General features: G+C 52.0%; 1 protein-coding gene across 4 annotated transcripts in view; it reads left to right on the plus strand.

Annotated features, from left to right (window-relative positions):
• GOLGA4 (golgin A4) overlaps positions 1-21,149 on the plus strand; it is a 199,324-nt gene that overhangs the window by 11,570 nt on the left and 166,605 nt on the right. For all 4 annotated transcript variants that reach the window (XM_069730324.1, XM_069730325.1, XM_069730322.1 and 1 more), the window contains exon 2: positions 3,849-3,941. In XM_069730324.1, the coding sequence (XP_069586425.1) occupies positions 3,849-3,941 (93 nt within the window). The remainder of the gene's footprint in view (positions 1-3,848; positions 3,942-21,149) is intronic.

The raw sequence follows: 21,149 nt of genomic DNA on the forward strand, positions 1-21,149 counted from the left end.
AATGCCCCCTACAAGGTCATTAATAAATATGTTTAAATGAAGAGGGCCCAATACTGACCCCTGTGGTACCCCACTGCTAACCACGACCCAGTTCGAGTGTGCTCCATTAATAACCACCCTTTGTTTCCTATCCCTGAGCCAGCTCTTAACCCACTTACACATATTTTCCCCTATCCCCATTATACTCATTTTATGTATCAACCTTTTGTGTGGCACCATATTAAAAGCTTTTGAAAAGTCCATATACACTACATCCACTGGGTTCCCTTGGTCCAGTCTGGAACTTACCTCTTCATAGAAATTGATCAGGTTAGTCTGTCAGGAAGTGATGCTGAGAAGATTATTTGAACATCGACACTTATGACCTACTCCCTATGAATTTGTGATTAGTCAACATGTGCCTGTTGTGTGGGGAATCTGTCACCAGGTTTTTGCTACTCCGTTTGTGAGCAGCATAATGTAGGGGCTCAGACTCCAGAAACGTATCGCTTACTTTACTGGGTATAGCAGTTTTGATTAACTCCTTAATGCAGTATCATGTATGTGTTCTTTATTACGGGGTCTCTGAAGCTGACCTCTTGCCGCTCGTGTCAGATACCAGCTAGCTGCGGATGTGTCTCTAACAGCCGTGACCAAATCTGAGCTCCAACCACCGATGTTAAACATCTAACCGCGGCTGCTGGCGCTTACCGTTTCCTATCGATGACTTGTTCCAAAAGGCCCCTCTTCTGTTTGCTGAGTTTCAAAATTTACATTATATGCTGCAATACTGTAGTTTGAGTCCAAATTAGTTAAGAAATAAAAGTTCAAATCGCCCCAGTAAAAATAAAGAAATTTAAAAATTTACATATTTGGTATCCCCTCATTCATAAAAGTCCGATTTATTAAAATATAGAATTAATCCAATGGGTAAATGTCATAATGAAAAAAAAAAAGCACAAATTCATTTTTTGTTCAGCACCCTAATGCATTGGAAACAGATCAGAATTTAGTATATAGCCAGAAATGGTATTAATAAAACTGTCAGCTCGTCTTTTATAAAACAAGCCCTCACCCAGCTTAATTAATGGTGAAACAAAATGGTCTCCGAAAATGGGGACACAAAACAAAATTCCAAAAATCTGGAATTACATTATTTCCTAATTTCACCACACTTGGATTTCTTTCTTCATTTTTCAGTACATTGAGTAGTAAAATAAATGGCATCATTCAAAACTAAACGTCATCTTGTAAAAAAATGCAGGGATAAAAAATGAAAATTTGCTGTCGTGGGTAATGGTTAAAAACGTATACCTTTCCCATTATACCCCGTAAATATGCATCAAGTCTATTTTGCAGTGGATTGAGCACTGAGTTATTGCAGATAATGACCTGTTCGGATATTAATCTACAGGAAAATACACATGTGAAAATCTTCAGAGACAGACCTGCACCAAAATCCATATGATTTAGGGTATGTGCAGATTGGACGCTGCGGATCTGCAACAGTTTTCCATGCATTGTACAGTACCATGTAAACCTATGGAAAACCAAATTTGCAGTGCCCATGTTGCTGAAAATTCCGTGCAGAAACGCAGCGGTTTATTTTTCGCAGCATGTCAATTCTTTTTGTGGCTTACGCAGCGTTTTACACCTATTCCATAATTACCGTATTTTCCGGCGTATAAGATGACTTTTTGACCCCTAAAAATTGTTCCAAAAGTCGGGGGTCGTCTTATACGCCGGGCACGGTGTGTGCAGGGAGCGATCCTGGATGTCGGCGTGTGGTTCCCAGGGTCTGGAGGAGAGGAGACTCTCCTTCAGGCCCTGGGATCCATATTCATGTAAAAATTAAAGAATAAAAATAAAAAACATGGATATACTCACCCTCGGACGGCCCCTGGCTCACAGCGCTGCTAGCGTCTGCCTCCGTTCCTGAGAATGCGGTGAGTGAAGGACCTTTGATGAAGTTGCGGTCACATGAGCGCGACGTCATCGAAGGTCCTTCACTCACTGCATTCTAAGGAACGGAGGCAGACGCTAGCAGCGCTGTGAGCCAGGGGCCGTCCGAGGGTGAGTATATCCATGTTTTTTATTTTTATTCTTTAATTTTTACATGAATATGGATCCCAGGGCCTGAAGGAGAGTCTCCTCTCCTCCAGACCCTGGGAACCACACGCCGTTTAAGATGACTGGGCATATAAGATGACCCCCGTCTTATACGGCGGGCATATCCCAAATTCCATATTTTATATGGAAAAGTTGGGGGTCGTCTTATACGCCAGAAAAGATTCCGCAGGTGTAAAACCGCAGGCGAACTCCGCACAAAAACTGCACCAAATCCGCAATGGAATCCACAACATGTGCACATACCCTGAAAGTTTGGATTTGATATGCAGATTTTTTCAGCAAATCCAGCACATCCTAAGGGTATGTGCACACGCTGCATATTTCCTTCGGATCCGCAGCGTTTTTTTCCGCTCATAAACGCTGCAGATCCGCTAGTGATTTACAGTACAGTGTAAATTGATGGCAATAAAAAATGGTGTGGAAAAATCTGCAGCAGATTCAGAAAAGGATCAGGTCAATTCTTTTTTCAGATCTGCTGCGTTTCTGCAACCATTCCAAAATAGAAATTTGCAGGGGCAAAAACAGGAAGAAATCCACACAAAAATCTGCAACATGTGCACATACCAAAAAAAAAGCGCAGATTCTGACTTGCATTTTCTGCTAAGAAATGCAGAACCTTTACAAAAAATTCCACAGTCAAATCTGCAACATGTGCATATAGCCTTATGGGATTTTCTGGGCCCAGCATAGCTTTCTGCGGTTATGCCGAATCTCGACAATGTGCACACTGTCAGCTGTTTCCATCTCGAGCGGACGGTCTAGTAACCGCCAGTAAGTGATTTGCCTGCAGGTGGTCACATACCTCCTAGCTTCTTTTGATAGAACACTGAGGCTCCATCACCACTTACTGCAGGTCAGCTCCTATTTAGAGAATAGCAGCTGATCTGTAGTTCTTGGCAGCGGGGACTACTGACATTTGGTTATCCAGTTCACTCAAGACTGGGAAAAAGGAATTGAACTTAAAAGAAAGAAAAGGTTAAAACAGTGGACAAAATTGCGCTAATAGGGTAAAAATTCTTGAGTCAAAATGTACACTTGGAGTTCTACCAAATCATTGAGCTCCTAAGCCTTTCCTGAAGCAATCAAATATTTAAGCTATAACTAATTATTGAATCAAGGAAAAAAACGAAAAAAACGCTCACCCTTCAGTGTACCACAGTCTGCACGCACTCCACGCACAGGAGAAGGAAAGATTGATCTCGATGTAGTAAAGATGCCCCAATCCTATGAACTTTTTCACCAGGTCCCCTTCTTTTCAAGGTCGTAAAAATGGGGATTACGTAAAACATTTTTTCTTAAAGTCCAACCAAGGCAGAAAAATACTTTTTTGCTATGATTGTATTTTAAACTTTGGAAATGTAAGACTTATTTTATTCTAAATATATCTTGGAATTGTGGACTAGAGTCTGGATCAATCTTCTCCTGCGATAACTACCGGTAATTATGCCACAGTTTTTAACTCAAAGCCTTTTTGCTTTTAGAGACTGAATGTTTTTTGTTTTTTTTGGGAGGGGAAAAGACAGCCCCCTTATATTGTTAAGACTTTACATGGAAAATATTTTTTTTATGTTATTTTCAATTTGTTTGTACAACACACAAAACATAAACAGAACACATTTTAATTTTACATATTCTTAGTGATCGGACAAAAGTAGGAGATCAAATTGGAAATTCTAATGAAAATGAAATCTTAAAAATGATTTTTTCGATCTTTAATTAAATAAACTCTTCCTTATTAGGGGCAGAATAGAGTGTCTCCAACAGGGAGCCGGAGTCGTACATCTTCCGTGACAGACCACCAGGATGACAGTGTAGCCACTCCAGACAAAGAGGTCAGTTTACCACCTACTATTGATTTTTCAGTTTACCACCTACTATTGATTTTTCAGTTTTGGTATCTTACAAGTATCACTGGTGAGATATATATATATATATATATATATATATATATATATATATATATATATATATATATATATATATATATATATATATATATATATACACACACACACACACACACACACACACACACACACACACACACACACACACACACACACACACACACACATATATTAAATGAGAAGGACACACCTCATTTAAAGATTTTTCTGTATCTTCACAACTATGAAAATTGTTAATTCACACTGAAGGCATCAAAACTATGAATTAATGCATGTGGAATTATGCACTTAATAAAAATGTGTGAAACAACTGAAAATATGTCTTATATTCTAGGTTCTTCAGAGTAGCCACCTTTTGCTTTGCTGACTGCTTTGCACACTTTTGGCATTCTCTTGATGAGCTTCATGAGGTAGTCACTGGAAATGGTTTTCACATCACAGGTGTGCCCTGTCAGGTTTAATAAGTGGGATTTCTTGCCTTATAAATGGGATTGGGGCCATCAGTTGTGTTGAGCAGAAGTCTGGTGGAGACACAGCTGATAGTCCTACTGAATAGACTGTTAGAATTTGTATTATGGCAAGAAAAAAGCAGCTAAGTAAAGAAAAATGAGTGGCCATCACTACTTTAAGAAATGAAGGTCAGTCAGTCCGAAAAATTGGGAAAACTTTGAAAGTGTCCCCAAGTGCAGTTGCAAAAACCATCAAGCGCTACAAAGAAACTGCCTCACATGAGGACCGCCCCAGGAAAGGAAGACCAAGAGTCACCTCTGCTTCTGAGGATAAGTTTATCCGAGTCACCAGCCTCAGAAATCGCAGGTTAACAGCAGCTCCGATTAGAGACCAGGTCAATGCCACACAGAGTTCTAGAAGCAGACACATCTCTACAGCAACAGTTAAGAGGAGACTTTGTGCAGCAGGCCTTCATGGTAAAATAGCTGCTAGGAAACCACTGCTAAGGACAGGCAACAAGCAGAAGAGACTTGTTTGGGCTAAAGAACACAAGGAATGGACATCAGACCAATGGAAATCTGTGCTTTGGTCTGATGAGTTCAAATTTGAGATCTATGGTTCCAACCACCGTGTCTTTGTGCGACGCAGAAAAGGTGAACGGATGGACTATACATGCCTGGTTCACACCGTTAAGCATGGAGGAGGAGGTGTGGGGGTGCTTTGCTGGTGACACTGTTGGGGATTTATTCAAAATTGAAGGCATACTGAACCAGCATGGCTACCACAGCATCTTGCAGCGGCATGCTATTCCATCCGGTTTGTGTTTAGTTGGACCATCATTTATTTTTCAACAGGATAATGACCCCAAACACACCTCCAGGCTGTGTAAGGGCTATTTGACCAAGAAGGAGAGTGATGGGGTGCTACGCCAGATGACCTGGCCTCCACAGTCACCAGACCTGAACTCAATCGAGATGGTTTGGGGTGAGCTGGACCGCAGAGTGAAGGCAAAAGGGCCAACAAGTGCTAAACATCTCTGGGAACTCCTGCAAGATTGTTGGAAGACCGTTACCGGTGACTACCTCTTGAAGCTCATCAAGAGAATGCCAAGAGTGTGCAAAGCAGTCATCAAAGCAAAAGTTGGCTACTTTGAAGAACCTAGAATATAAGACATAATTTCAGTTGTTTCACACTTTTTGTTAAGTATATAATTCCACATGTGTTAATTCATAGTTTTGATGCCTTCATGGTGAATTTACAATTTTCATAGTCATGAAAATACAGAAAAATCAGTAAATGAGAAGGTGTCTCCAAACTTTTCGTCTGTACTGTATGTATATGTGTCTATCTATCCTGCTCTCATTAAAGAATTGTCATAAGAGTGATTTGTTATCTTTCAAGAATTAAATTGGCTATGAAGACATGCCCTATATTCTTCTAAACAGACTGAGCCTGTGGTTGTTGCTAAATCTAATGTAGTAGTGGATGAAGAAATGCCACAGGTTCCAATTTTTCCAATTTTGAGTTTTGGCATTTAAAGTACATCAGGATCATCATTAGTATTTTCTATATTAGGCTTGGTTCACACTGCGTTATGGTGGTACGTTTAACTGACTACGTTACACTGCGGCATAACTCGGTGTAACGTAGTCCGGTAACGCCGCCATAGACTGCAATGTCGGACGCATCACTAGCGCACGCCCACAATGGGCGTGCGCTAGGGATGTGCCGTCATTTAGTGACGGACCCTGAGATGCGGGCTGCAGCGTTTCCGGGTTTGTCACTGCTGGCGCAGATGGAGCTAGCAGATGCTCTATCTGCGCTAGCGCGATGCAAGCGGCGGCATTTGCGCTACAGCAGCCCGTTAGCGTATGTTCTGAACGGGCTGCTGCTAACGCAGTGTGAATTTAGCCTTAAACAACTTGTGATTTTCCCTGTGTGGATATTTTCATATATGACAGATTTGATGCAGTTTTCTGCTGCTGTGTTATTCGTTTGAGTGAATACATTCAGAAAATTTAGATAGTACAATGTATATGATCAATAGATCTGGATGACTCTAATGCCACGGATTATTGTGTCAAATAAAAGCATGCTATAATCAGTGCTGAAAGGGTGGTCTGCAACTAATATTGATTTTCATTCTAAATATGTCTATTTATTGTTTTTCTAAAATGTTTTAAAGGAGTTGTGCACTACTTGGCAACACCCTTTCTTTCCCTATGTTTGACCCTGTTAAAATAATAAAGTTTGTACTCCTGTGCTGGCGCCATTCCAGCGGTGTCAGCACTCACATTCCCGAGGCTCACGTGAAGTTATGACGCGTGACCCCTGCGTCCAGTCGGGGGTGGCGTCACTGTGCCCTCTTTCAGATGTATTAGTAACCAAGAGGGGGTGAGAGCTGCGTCTGGCCTCTCACTTCATGCTTAATTACGGTACTTATGTCTCTGAAGGTGGGGACAGTGACACCACTGCTGATTGGACGCAGGGTTCACAAGTCCTAACAACCTCATGTGAGCCACAAAACCACTGAAACGGCGCCGACACGGGAAATGAGTATAAGCTTTTTTTTTATTCTGACGGAGCCAAACCTGGGGAATGAGAAGGAGTTGTCCAAGGACAATCCCTTTAGTTTAAAAGTCCCTACCTTCCCTCTCCAATCTAACTACTTAATTTATTTTTTTTTTTTATCTAGTTCCAGTGTTTCGATCATTTGAGAATCTTCAGTGCATGTTGGGATACTTAAATTGGACATCATCAGGGAGCAGAGTCTGTGATCACTGCAACAGCCTCTGTTCCCACCCTGATACGAAGCATCACCAGTGTCTTCAGTCTCAGGGGCTAATGTAGTCCCTTCTGTACTGAGCATTCGTCAGTTGTCCATGATAACGTATGCTTAGTAGGATCTTGTCACTGTGCACTATTCTTCTCGGTGTACAGTGATGGTGCACTCCCTTGCTTGTTCTAATTAGAAGTGAGGAAGTCGGTAAGAGAGTGTACTGTCAGTGCGCATTGTAAGGAGAGCAAGCAGCGAGCAGCCCCATCACCAAAACGGACGTCACTTTCGGCTGCAGGTCTGGTTTCTGCTCACCGCGTTCTTATAATGTGACCTGGTCATGGAACTAATGGTACAGCCATTTCATCAGTGTCTCACCACAAACACTGCTGGGATTGCAAAGAGAGCTGCCAGCAGTGGATCTTGATTATTTATATGCCCAAGTGCATTCAGTGGTAGAACATTCTTCAGACGACCAATAATAACCTCATTGGCTGCATGACAAGGCATGTGTGTGTATTACTGCTCCAAAATATTAAATATTGATGTTAAATAAGGATGTTTTGAAAATTTGTTTCCACTTGTTTCATTTTTTGCATATCATTAACATGTCTATCCATCCTATGATTTCCATGATTCCGCGAAGTTTAACACTTGTTGTATATCTGTATTTTTCTTAAGCTAAAAAAGTATTCGTCTGGTATGTTTTCAAATCGCACACTTTAATAAGTTATCTTATTTTATTTTTTTAGGTATTTTTTTAAGTAAATGATATATCTTACAATGGGGTATGAAATGTAATGTGAAAAAGCATTTCTTCTGATTCTGTCTCCTCATTCCATTGTGTTGTGTGGCACAGCTGCTGGCCGGGATGATAGCAGAGCCTTCTTTACTCTCTGAATACACTATTTTTGCTCTGGACCACACCAAAAGGTCCAAACCTTTAAGTGACAGAGTGGTGAGTCCACCCATTCCTCTCGGGAAGTGGAGTTACTCTAGTTCTGCTTCTAGACCCCTCCAGTAGTCATTGCGTATTGCTTTGTGTTAGTAACCCGCACTAAATTCAGTATGGTTTCTGTGTGTATCTATGTGGGGGGTTTCATATAACAGATTAACGTGTTTCTGCATTAACAGGCAAGCGCTTCTTTCTGGAGGAGTAATTGCCCATGGCTTCTGACTCATTAACCTGCAGTATTAACAGCCAAAGTTGATACATCTTCTTTGGGTTCTTATTCCTAAACATATTTTTAAAAATCTCTTGCTTCTGCCCAAGACTGCACAATGGCCCAGGTATAAATGATAGGCTTCATGATCTCTAAGGTTGCTTCTTTACAGCATACTATAACTTTTTAGAGCATCTACATATTTAGTGGCAACAGGTCCGTAATCACAGGACAAAATCTAGTCTTCTCCTGCGTGGTGGCTTGTACAGTCCTTGAAATTTCACTATTCCCTTCCATTTTATGGAGACTAAATATATGGATTAAACTTCCTTTCTGGGACCATAGAGCCATATGGTACAGATCATTAGAAAACTGCATATAAGTCGTGAACTGATAAACTCTTTTAGGTTATAAAGGTAAATGTTTAAACCTCTTTTGCTTGGTAAGTTTGTTTGGCTGTATCATTTTATCTGTAAACATAGGAAAAAAGGCCAATTATATATTTTTTTTAGCTGGTATTTATTGTAAATTTTTGAGTAACAGAGAAAATGTCATCTCTGCGTTCATGAAGAGGCAGGAGAAGTTTAGCTGAATGGAAATAGGCTAGGGTAGCTTATCCTACATTGCAGAGAGTCAGTGAAGAGCGCTGTGACCATAACCCCTACCCCTACTGGAATGCTCTGCATCTCTTTATCGCTTCATTGGGGGACACAGGTAACCATGGGTGTATGCTGCTGTCGCTAGGAGGCTGACACTGGGCAGGAAAGGAAAAAGAGCTCCTCAGCAGTATACACCCACTGACGGGCACCAAGCACCTCAGTTTAAGCTTAGTGTCTTTTGGAGGCGGACCTGGATCTGATCCAGATCCGCATTTTCCTTTTCAGGTATCTTGTGTGTTTTTATTCACAGACAGACACACACACACACAGCCTCGCAGACACACACACACACACAGCCCCGCAGACCACTGCACACACACACACACACAGCCCCGCAGACCACTGCACACACACACACACACACACACACAGCCCTGCAGACACACACACACACAGCCCCGCAGACCACTGCACACACACACACACACACACAGCCCCGCAGACCACTGCACACACACACACACACACACACAGCCCCGCAGACCACTGCGCACACACACAGCTCCGCAGACCACTGCACACACACACACCCAGCCCCGCAGACCACTGCAGACACACACACACACACACACCCAGCCCCGCAGACCACTGCAGACACACACACACACACACACAGCCCCGCAGACCACTGCAGACACACACACACACAGCCCAGCAGACCACTGCAGACACACACACACAGCCCCGCAGGCCACTGCAGACACACACATACACAGCCCCGCAGACCACTGCAGACACACACACACAGCCCCGCAGACCACTGCAGACACACACACACAGCCCCGCAGACCACTGCAGACACACACACACACAGCCCCGCAGACCACTGCAGACACACACACACACAGCCCCGCAGACCACTGCAGACACACACACAGCCCCGCAGACCACTGCAGACACACACACGCACACAGCCCCGCAGACCACTGCAGACACACACACACACAGCCCCGCAGACCACTGCAGACACACACACACAACCCCGCAGACCACTGCAGACACACACACAGCCCCGCAGACACACACACACAGCCCCGCAGACCACTGCACACACACACACACACACAGCCCTGCAGACCACTGCACACACACACAGCCCCGCAGACCACTGCACACACACACACAGCCCCACAGACCACTGCACACACACACACACACACACACACACACACACACAGCCCCGCAGACACACACACACAGCCCCGCAGACCACTGCACACACACACACACACAGCCCCGCAGACCACTGCGCACACACACACACACAGCCCCGCAGACCACTGCACACACACACACCCAGCCCCGCAGACCACTGCAGACACACACACACACCCAGCCCCGCAGACCACTGCAGACACACACACACACACACACACAGCCCCGCAGACCACTGCAGACACACACACACACAGCCCAGCAGACCACTGCAGACACACACACACAGCCCCGCAGGCCACTGCAGACACACACACACACACAGCCCCGCAGGCCACTGCAGACACACACACACACACAGCCCCGCAGACCACTGCAGACACACACACACAGCCCCGCAGACCACTGTAGACACACACACAGCCCCGCAGACCACTGCAGACACACACACAGCCCCGCAGACCACTGCAGACACACACACACAGCCCCGCAGACCACTGTAGACACACACACAGCCCCGCAGACCACTGCAGACACACACACACAGCCCCGCAGACCACTGTAGACACACACACAGCCCCGCAGACCACTGTAGACACACACACAGCCCCGCAGACCACTGCAGACACACACACAGCCCCGCAGACCACTGCAGACACACACACACACAGCCCCGCAGACCACTGCAGACACACACACACACAGCCCCGCAGACCACTGCAGACACACACACACAGCCCCGCAGACCACTGCAGACACACACACAGCCCCGCAGACCACTGCAGACACACACACGCACAAAGCCCCGCAGACCACTGCAGACACACACACACAGCCCCGCAGACCACTGCAGACACACACACAGCCCCGCAGACCACTGCAGACACACACACAGCCCCGCAGACCACTGCAGACACACACACAGCCCCACAGACCACTGCAGACACACACAGCCCCGCAGACCACTGCAGACACACACAGCCCCGCAGACCACTGCAGACACACACTCAGCCCCGCAGACCACTGCAGACACACACACACAGCCCCGCAGACCACTGCAAACACACACACAGCCCCGCAGACCACTGCAGACACACACACAGCCCCGCAGACCACTGCAGACACACACACAGCCCCGCAGACCACTGCAAACACACACACACAGCCCCGCAGACCACTGCAAACACACACACAGCCCCGCAGACACACACACCACAGTCCCGCAGACCACTGCAGACACACACACAGCCCCGCAGACACACACACAGCCCCGCAGACACACACAGCCCCGCAGACACACACACAGCCCCGCAGACACACACACAGCCCCGCAGACACACACAGCCCCGCAGACACACACACAGCCCCGCAGACCACTGCAGACACACACACAGCCCTGCAGACACACACACAGCCCCGCAGACGACCACTGCAGACACACACACAGCCCTGCAGACACACACACAGCCCCGCAGACGACCACAGACACACACACAGCCCCGTAGACACACACACATAGCCCCGCAGACCACTGCAGACACACACACAGCCCCGCAGACGACCACACACACAGCCCCGTAGACACACACACACAGCCCCGCAGACCACTGCAGACACACACACAGCCCCGCAGACACACACACACACAGCCCCGCAGACCACTGCAGACACACACACACACAGCGCCGCAGACCACTGCAGACACACACACAGCCCCGCAGACCACTGCAGACACACACACACAGCCCCGCAGACCACTGCAGACACACACACAGCCCCGCAGACCACTGCAGACACACACACACAGCCCCGCAGACCACTGCAGACACACACACACAGCCCCGCAGACCACTGCAGACACACACACACAGCCCCGCAGACCACTGCAGACACACACACACAGCCCCGCAGACCACTGCAGACACACACACACACAGCCCCGCAGACCACTGCAGACACACACACACAGCCCCGCAGACGACTGCAGACACACACACAGCCCCGCAGACGACTGCAGACACACACACAGCCCCGCAGACCACTGCAGACACACACACACACAGCCCCGCAGACCACTGCAGACACACACACACAGCCCCGCAGACCACTGCAGACACACACACAGCCCCGCAGACCACTGCAGACACACACACACACAGCCCCGCAGACCACTGCAGACACACACACACACAGCCCCGCAGACCACTGCAGACACACACACACAGCCCCGCAGACCACTGCAAACACACACACACAGCCCCGCAAACCACTGCAGACACACCCACACACACAGCTCTGCAGACCACTGCAGACACACACACAGCCCCGCAGACCACTGCAGACACACACACACACACCGCTCTGCAGGCACACACACAGCCCCGCAGACCACTGCAGACACACACACACACCGCTCTGCATACCACTGCAGACACACACACACAGCCCCGCAGACCACTGCAGACACACACACACACAGCCCCGCAGACCACTGTAGACACACACACAGCCCCGCAGACCGCTGCAGACACACACACAGCCCCGCAGACCGCTGCAGACACACACAGCCCCGCAGACCGCTGCAGACACACAGCCCCGCAGACCGCTGCAGACCCACACACACACACACAGCTCTGCAGACCACTGCAGACACACACACAGCCCCGCAGACCACTGCAGACACACACACACACCGCTCTGCAGGCACACACAGCCCCGCAGACCACTGCAGACACACACACCGCTCTGCATACCACTGTAGACACACACACAGCCCCGTAGACCACTGCAGATACGCACACACACAGCTCCGCCGACGACTGCAGACACACACACACAGCCCCGCAGACCACTGCAGACACACACAGCCCCGCAGACCACTGCAGACACACACACACAGCCCCGCAGACCACTGCAGACACACACACACAGCCCCGCAGACCACTGCAGACACATACACAGCCCCGCAGACCACTGCAGACACACACACAGCCCCGCAGACCACTGCAGACACACACAGCCCCGCAGACCACTGCAGACACACACACAGCCCCGCAGAGACGCACACAGCCCCGCAGAGACACACACAGCCCCGCAGAGACACACACAGCCCCGCAGACCACAGCAGACACACACACAGCCCCGCAGACACACACACAGCCCCGCAGACACACACACAGCCCCGCAGACACACACACAGCCCCGCAGACGACCAGACACTCACACAGCCCCGCAGACACACACATAGCCCCGCAGACCACCGCAGACACACACACAGCCCCGCAGACACACACACAGCCCCGCAAACGACCAGACACGCACACAGCCCCGCAGACACACACACATAGCCCCGCAGACCACTGCAGACACAGACACAGCCCCGCAGACACACACACAGCCCCGCAGACACACACACAGCCCCGCAGACACACACACAGCCCCGCAGACACACACACAGCCCCGCAAACCACTGCAGACACACACACAGCCCCGCAGACACACACACAGCCCCGCAGACGACCACAGACACACACACAGCCCCGCAGACACACACACACACAGCCCCGCAGACCACTGCAGACACACACACAGCCCCGCAGACGACCACAGACACACACACAGCCCCGTAGACACACACATAGCCCCGCAGACCGCTGCAGACACACACAGCCCCGCAGACCACTGCAGACACACACACACAGCCCCGCAGACCACTGCAGACACACACACACAGCCCCGCAGACCACTGCAGACACACACACACACACAGCCCTGCAGACCACTGCAGACACACACACACACAGCCCCGCAGACCACTGCAGACACACACACAGGCCCGCAGACGACTGCAGACACACACACACACACACACAGCCCCGCAGACCACTGCAGACACACACACACACAGCCCCGCAGACCACTGCAGACACACACACACACAGCCCCGCAGACCACTGCAGACACACACACACAGCCCCGCAGACCACTGCAGACACACACACACAGCCCCGCAGACCACTGCAGACACACACACAGCCCCGCAGACCACTGCAGACACACACACAGCCCCGCAGACCACTGCAGACACACACACACAGCCCCGCAGACCACTGCAGACACACACACACAGCCCCGCAGACCACTGCAGACACACACACAGCCCCGCAGACCACTGCACACACACAGCCCCGCAGACCACTGCAGACACACACACAGCCCCGCAGACCACTGCAGACACACACACAGCCCCGCAGACCACTGCAGACACACACACAGCCCCGCAGACCACTGCAGACACACACAGCCCCGCAGACCACTGCAGACACACACACAGCCCCGCAGACCACTGCAGACACACACACAGCCCCGCAGACCACTGCAGACACACACACATCCCCGCAGACCACTGCAGACACACACACATCCCCGCAGACCACTGCAAACACACACACAGCCCCGCAGACCACTGCAGACACACACAGCCCCGCAGACCACTGCAGACACACACACCACAGTCCCGCAGACCACTGCAGACACACACACACAGCCCCGCAGACACACACACACAGCCCCGCAGACACACACACAGCCCCGCAGACACACACACACAGCCCCGCAGACTACCAGAGACACACACACAGCCCCGCAGACACACACACACAGCCCCGCAGACCACTGCAGACACACACAGCCCCGCAGACACACACACATAGCCCCGCAGACCACTGCAGACACACACACAGCCCCGCAGACCACTGCAGACACACACACAGCCCCGCAGACACACACAAAGCCCCACACACCACTGCAGACACACACAGCCCCACAGACGACCACAGACACACACACAGCCCCGCAGACACACACACACAGCCCCGCAGACCACTGCAGACACACACAGCCCCGCAGACACACACACATAGCCCCACAGACCACTGCAGACACACACACAGCCCCGCAGACACACACACAGCCCCGCAGACCACTGCAGACACACACACAGCCCCGCAGAGACACACACAGCCCCGCAGACCACTGCAGACACACACACAGCCCCGCAGACCACTGCAGACACACACACAGCCCCGCAGACCACTGCAGACACACACACAGCCCCGCAGACCACTGCAGACACACACAGCCCCGCAGACCACTGCAGACACACACACAGCCCCGCAGACCACTGCAGACACACACAGCCCCGCAGACCACTGCAGACACACACACATCCCCGCAGACCACTGCAGACACACACACATCCCCGCAGACCACTGCAGACACACACACAGCCCCGCAGACCACTGCAGACACACACAGCCCCGCAGACCACTGCAGACACACACACCACAGTCCCGCAGACCACTGCAGACACACACACACAGCCCCGCAGACACACACACACAGCCCCGCAGACACACACACAGCCCCGCAGACTACCACAGACACACACACAGCCCCGCAGACACACACACACAGCCCCGCAGACCACTGCAGACACACACAGCCCCGCAGACACACACACATAGCCCCGCAGACCACTGCAGACACACACACAGCCCCGCAGACCACTGCAGACACACACACAGCCCCGCAGACACACACAAAGCCCCACACACCACTGCAGACACACACAGCCCCACAGACGACCACAGACACACACACAGCCCCGCAGACACACACACACAGCCCCGCAGACCACTGCAGACACACACAGCCCCGCAGACACACACACATAGCCCCACAGACCACTGCAGACACACACACAGCCCCGCAGACACACACACAGCCCCGCAGACCACTGCAGACACACACACAGCCCCGCAGAGACACACACAGCCCCGCAGACCACTGCAGACACACACACAGCCCCGCAGACCACTGCAGACACACACACAGCCCCGCAGACCACTGCAGACACACACACAGCCCCGCAGACCACTGCAGACACACACAGCCCCGCAGACCACTGCAGACACACACACAGCCCCGCAGACCACTGCAGACACACACAGCCCCGCAGACCACTGCACACACACACTCAGCCCCGCAGACCACTGCACACACACACACACACTCTGCCCCGCAGACCACTTCAGACACACACACCACAGTCCCGCAGACCACTGCAGACACACACAGCCCCGCAGACACACACACAGCCCCGCAGACACACACACAGCCCCGCAGAGAGACACACAGCCCCGCAGACCACTGCAGACACACACAGCCCCGCAGACACACACAGCCCCGCAGACGACCACAGACACTCACACAGCCCCGCAGACACACACATAGCCCCGCAGACCACTGCAGACACACACAGCCCCGCAGACACACACACAGCCCCGCAGACACACACACAGCCCCGCAGACACACACACAGCCCCGCAGACACACACACAGCCCCGCAGACACACACACAGCCCCGCAGACACACACACAGCCCCGCAGACCACTGCAGACACACACACAGCCCCGCAGACACACACAGCCCCGCAGACCACTGCAGACACACACACAGCCCCGCAGACACACACACAGCCCCGCAGACGACCACAGACACACACACAGCCCCGCAGACACACACACATAGCCCCGCAGACCACTGCAGACACACACACAGCCCCGCAGACACACACACACACACAGCCCCGCAGACCACTGCAGACACACACACACACAGCCCCGCAGACCACTGCAGACACACACAGCCCCGCAGACCACTGCAGACACACACACAGCCCCGCAGACCACTGCAGACACACACACAGCCCCGCAGACGACTGCAGACACACACACACACACAGCCCCGCAGACCACTGCAGACACACACACATAGCCCCGCAGACCACTGCAGACACACACACAGCCCCGCAGACCACTGCAGACACACACACACACAGCCCCGCAGACCACTGCAGACGCACACTCACAGCTCCGCCGACCACTGCAGACACACACACACAGCTCCGCCGACCACTGCAGACACACACACACACACAGCCCCGCAGACCACTGCAGACGCACACTCACAGCTCCGCCGACACACACACAGCCCCGCAGACACACACACATAGCCCCGCAGACACACACACAGCCCCGCAGACACACAGCCCCGCAGACACACACACATAGCCCCGCAGACCACTGCAGACACACAGCCCCGCAGACACACACACAGCCCCGCAGACGACCACAGACACACACACAGCCCCGCAGACACACACACATAGCCCCGCAGACCACTGCAGACACACAGCCCCGCAGACACACACACAGCCCCGCAGACGACCACAGACACACACACAGCCCCGCAGACACACACACACACAGCCCTGCAGACCACTGCAGACACACACAGCCCCGCAGACCACTGCAGAGACACACACAGCCCCGCAGAGACACACACAGCCCCGCAGAGACACACACAGCCCCGCAGACCACAGCAGACACACACACAGCCCCGCAGACACACACACAGCCCCGCAGACACACACACAGCCCCGCAGAGACACACACAGCCCCGCAGACACACACACAGCCCCGCAGACACACACACAGCCCCGCAGACACACACACAGCCCCGCAGACACACACACAGCCCCGCAGACGACCAGACACTCACACAGCCCCGCAGACACACACATAGCCCCGCAGACCACCGCAGACACACACACAGCCCCGCAGACACACCCACAGCCCCGCAGACGACCAGACACGCACACAGCCCCGCAGACACACACACATAGCCCCGCAGACCACTGCAGACACACACACAGCCCCGCAGACACACACACAGCCCCGCAAACCACTGCAGACACACAAACAGCCCCGCAGACACACACACAGCCCCGCAGACGACCACAGACACACACACAGCCCCGCAGACACACACACACAGCCCCGCAGACCACTGCAGACACACACACAGCCCCGCAGACGACCACAGACACACACACAGCCCCGCAGACCGCTGCAGACACACACAGCCCCGCAGACACACACAGCCCCGCAGACCACTGCAGACACACACACACAGCCCCGCAGACCACTGCAGACACACAAACACACAGCCCTGCAGACCACTGCAGACACACACACACACAGCCCCGCAGACCACTGCAGACACACACAGGCCCGCAGACGACTGCAGACACACACACACACACAGGCCCGCAGACCACTGCAGACACACACACACACAGCCCCGCAGACCACTGCAGACACACACACACAGCCCCGCAGACCACTGCAGACACACACACAGCCCCGCAGACCACTGCAGACACACACACACAGCCCCGCAGACCACTGCAGACACACACACAGCCCCGCAGACCACTGCAGACACACACACACAGCCCCGCAGACCACTGCAGACACACACACACAGCCCCGCAGACCACTGCAGACACACACACAGCCCCGCAGACCACTGCAGACACACACACAGCCCCGCAGACCACTGCAGACACACACACAGCCCCGCAGACCACTGCAGACACACACACAGCCCCGCAGACCACTGCAGACACACACACAGCCCCGCAGACCACTACAGACACACACACAGCCCCGCAGACCACTGCAGACACACACCACAGTCCCGCAGACCACTGCAGACACACACACAGCCCCGCAGACACACACACACAGCCCCGCAGACACACACACAGCCCCGCAGACACACACACACAGCCCCGCAGACTACCACAGACACACACACAGCCCCGCAGACACACACACACAGCCCCGCAGACCACTGCAGACACACACAGCCCCGCAGACACACACACATAGCCCCGCAGACCACTGCAGACACACACACAGCCCCGCAGACACACACACAGCCCCGCAGACCACTGCAGACACACACACAGCCCCGCAGACACTCACACAGCCCCGCAGACACACACAAAGCCCCACACACCAATGCAGACACACACACAGCCCCGCAGACGACCACAGACACACACACAGCCCCGCAGACACACACACACAGCCCCGCAGACCACTGCAGACACACACATAGCCCCACAGACCACTGCAGACACACACACAGCCCCGCAGACACACACACAGCCCCGCAGACCACTGCAGACACACACTCAGCCCCGCAGAGACACACACAGCCCCGCAGACCACTGCAGACACACACACAGCCCCGCAGACCACTGCAGACACACACACAGCCCCGCAGACCACTGCAGACACACACAGCCCCGCAGACACACACACACACAGCCCCGCAGACCACTGCAGACACACACACACACAGCCCCGCAGACCACTGCAGACACACACACTCAGCCCCGCAGACCACTGCAGACACACACACAGCCCCGCAGACCACTGCAGACACACACACACACAGCCCCGCAGACCACTGCAGACACACACACAGCCCCGCAGACCACTGCAGACACACACACAGCCCCGCAGACCACTGCAGACACACACACAGCCCCGCAGACCACTGCAGACACACACAGCCCCGCAGACCACTGCAGACACACACACAGCCCCGCAGACCACTGCAGACACACACACAGCCCCGCAGACCACTGCAGACACACACACAGCCCCGCAGACCACTGCAGACACACACACAGCCCCGCAGACCACTGCAGACACACACACAGCCCCGCAGACCACTGCAGACACACACACAGCCCCGCAGACCACTGCAGACACACACATAGTAACATAGTAACATAGTTAGTAAGGCCGAAAAAAGACATTTGTCCATCCAGTTCAGCCTATATTCCATCATAATAAATACCCAGATCTACGTCCTTCTACAGAACCTAATAATTGTATGATACAATATTGTTCTGCTCCAGGAAGACATCCAGGCCTCTCTTGAACCCCTCGACTGAGTTCGCCATCACCACCTCCTCAGGCAAGCAATTTCAGATTCTCACTGCCCTAACAGTAAAGAATCCTCTTCTATGTTGGTGGAAAAACCTTCTCTCCTCCAGACGCAAAGAATGCCCCCTTGTGCCCGTCAGCTTCCTTGGTATAAACAGATCCTCAGCGAGATATTTGTATTGTCCCCTTATATACTTATACATGGTTATTAGATCGCCCCTCAGTCGTCTTTTTTCTAGACTAAATAATCCTAATTTCGCTAATCTATCTGGGTATTGTAGTTCTCCCATCCCCTTTATTAATTTTGTTGCCCTCCTTTGTACTCTCTCTAGTTCCATTATATCCTTCCTGAGCACCGGTGCCCAAAACTGGACACAGTACTCCATGTGCGGTCTAACTAGGGATTTGTACAGAGGCAGTATAATGCTCTCATCATGTGTATCCAGACCTCTTTTAATGCACCCCATGATCCTGTTTGCCTTGGCAGCTGCTGCCTGGCACTGGCTGCTCCAGGTAAGTTTATCATTAACTAGGATCCCCAAGTCCTTCTCCCTGTCAGATTTACCCAGTGGTTTCCCGTTCAGTGTGTAATGGTGATATTGATTCCCTCTTCCCATGTGTATAACCTTACATTTATCATTGTTAAACCTCATCTGCCACCTTTCAGCCCAAGTTTCCAACTTATCCAGATCCATCTGTAGCAGAATACTATCTTCTCTTGTATTAACTGCTTTACATAGTTTTGTATCATCTGCAAATATCGATATTTTACTGTGTAAACCTTCTACCAGATCATTAATGAATATGTTGAAGAGAACAGGTCCCAATACTGACCCCTGCGGTACCCCACTGGTCACAGCGACCCAGTTAGAGACTATACCATTTATAACCACCCTCTGCTTTCTATCACTAAGCCAGTTACTAACCCATTTACACACATTTTCCCCCAGACCAAGCATTCTCATTTTGTGTACCAACCTCTTGTGCGGCACGGTATCAAACGCTTTGGAAAAATCGAGATATACCACGTCCAATGACTCACCGTGGTCCAGCCTATAGC

The sequence above is a fragment of the Ranitomeya imitator genome, chromosome 6, assembly GCF_032444005.1.
Source record: "Ranitomeya imitator isolate aRanImi1 chromosome 6, aRanImi1.pri, whole genome shotgun sequence".
NCBI lineage: Eukaryota > Metazoa > Chordata > Amphibia > Anura > Dendrobatidae > Ranitomeya > Ranitomeya imitator.